This window comes from Monoraphidium neglectum, assembly GCF_000611645.1.
Source record: "Monoraphidium neglectum strain SAG 48.87 unplaced genomic scaffold scaffold06314, whole genome shotgun sequence".
Taxonomy (NCBI): Eukaryota; Viridiplantae; Chlorophyta; class Chlorophyceae; order Sphaeropleales; family Selenastraceae; genus Monoraphidium; species Monoraphidium neglectum.
In genome coordinates, this window is record NW_014007324.1 from 1 (window position 1) to 2332 (window position 2332).

Below are 2332 nucleotides of genomic sequence, written 5' to 3' on the forward strand. Positions count from 1 at the left end.
GCGCGCGCAGAGCCCGTGCGACGCACAGCGCATCGCGCCGAGGTTGAAGGGTGTAGAGAACGTTTGAGCGACCCCCAATCCAGAGATCCAAACACATGCTTCCAATTGACGTGAAAAAGCCTCGCCGCCCGCTTAGCCGAGTGCGCCCAGAATTGAACACTGAGGCCGAAAGAAGCAAATGAGGCCCCGGTTCAAAATTGGAACAGGGAGTGCCCAGCTTCAGGCGGCTGCGCTCACCGCTATGACAAACCTTCAGGCGGCAGTGTTTGTCAGGGGTGGGGAGATGGGTGGGCAAGACGGGGGTGAGAAGCGGGTGTGGCGTGCTGCTACCACAGCGGCCGAGCAGACCGAGGGGCACCAGAGTTACCGCACAGCGAGCAGCATGGCGGCGCGGGCGCGGAGAGCGGCAGCAGCCCCGTGCCGAACTGGCATCAAAGCATGTCGCAGGTTGAAACGCCCGACAGATTAACTCACCCCCAGTTGGCGACGGGGCCCCAAAAGTGGGTGGTCTTGGGCCCTGTGGGGGACGCTACCCACGCCGCCACTTTCTGGCCGACCGTCAGTGCGCCCTTGCCCGCCGCTTGGCTCATGGCTGCTGCGGCGCCTATGCCAGTGGGCCGAAAGGTTTGAGGAGGCGCGGGTCCCCTGCAAATTGTGCGGAGGTGGGGCGGCGACGCATGTCGCAGAGCGGACCTGAGTGCGATGCAGCACGCACTCGCCCGCAGCATGCGAATGCTGTGAGCTTTTGACGAGCACGATGCCCCGGGATGGTACCGACCTTATGAATCTACACCTTAGCTGTTATTGATCGAGCGAGGTGACCGCTGTGCTAGGGCTCGGAGATCGCTGCTAGCAGATCAATCAGGAATACCTCAGGTACAGTACGATTGATGCAGCGTTCTAGGACAGCAGACTTCTCGCGACCTCGCAACAATGCGCTACACTTGTTCGTCACCTGCCTCGCCGACACCCAAGTACGTAGAAATCGTGTACTGGTAGCAATGCACAGTACTCTTGGTACGCCAGTGTGTTCCAACAAACCCACTCGATTTTGCCCAGCACAGCCCTCACGCCTCCACGCCGGTGCGCATGTCCGCGGAGCCGCATCCCCTTGGGTTGCACTCCTTCCCTTTGCAACCTCCCGCCCACAATGGCACCAACCCATTTTCCACCCTGCCAATAGCACATCGCATGGGTCTTCTGCGTTACAGGCAATACACTCCTCTAGTGGGAGGTACAAAATGCGACAGGCGGTCACAAAACTGTTGAGCCACACCGCTGTCATCAGTCAGCACATCGGCGCGCCATGGATGGATGGACAACTGTGGGTGGCGCATGGGAAGGCACGGCAGAGTGCAGGCAGCATCCCCTGTTGGGAGAGGGTTCTGCGATTTCCATTCCAGTGCAAGAGAGGTTCAAAGAAGAAAGATAGGACCACAGGGCGGCGACGCGCGCTGCAGGCATGCATATGTTGGGTCCACTCCTTTGGGGGCCAGCAGAGCCTCTCACTGTGCAAAGGCTGGAGCGCTCCGCACAAGCAATGCGTGGCGCCGGTTGTGTCACAATTATGAAGCAGCAGCAATCGTCCAAGGAACCCGATACCCCTGCATTGCACAGCCGAGGCCGCCGCGCAGATCCCAGGCAAATTGCGCTGGCCAGGCGCGCGGAGTGGCCCCAGCAGCCCCACAGCCGCCCGTTCAACTTCCAACCCAACAGCCAGAGACAGGACAGGCCCAGCAGCCGTCATCAGCGAGTCCCCTGGTCGGCGGCCGCGGCCTCGATGTCACGCCCGCCGGCCGCCGCCGCCTTGGATGCCCCCGGGGCGTCGGGGGCCGCCGCCGCCGCCGCCGCCGCATCCTCGGCCTCGGCGTAATCTTGATCTGCCTTGATATCCCTCAGATCCTTGGCGTCCCTCCTCGCGTTCACGAAGCCGGCGACCTGAGCCATCAGCACGAAGGAGGCTGCGTTGCAAGGAAGCGTGGGGAGGGTGGCGGTTTTGCGTTAAACAGAGGGAAGCAGGTTGGGATTGCAGTGGCCCAGGCAGGGCGGGTCTCGTGCAAAGCGCGGCGCGGCAGCGGTCACGGCGAGCGCGGGCAGCCGGCCGGGCCCGGGGCTGCCGGCGCACAATCTCGCCCTGGCGGTGCGGCGGCGCGGCGCTGTTGCCGGAGCTATGCAAGGAGCCAACACACATACACTCCCCCATCAAGCCCACAAACCCCTCCCCGCAGCCTCACTCAGCCCACACAAGAAGCCATCCATAGCCCCTCACTGGCTCCACCCTCGCTCGCGTCCGCCCTGGCCCCATGCACCCACCCAACATGCACTATCCCCC

At 63.0% G+C, this 2332-nt stretch overlaps 1 protein-coding gene across 1 annotated transcript; it reads right to left on the reverse strand.

Annotated features, from left to right (window-relative positions):
* Positions 1 to 1746: 1746 nt before the first annotated feature.
* Positions 1747 to 1961, reverse strand: MNEG_16389 (hypothetical protein; the record flags this gene model as incomplete). Its single annotated transcript, XM_014035141.1, has 1 exon — positions 1747 to 1961. A coding segment is annotated over one exon (215 nt), but the record flags the coding sequence as incomplete, so codon positions are not given.
* Positions 1962 to 2332: the final 371 nt, after the last annotated feature.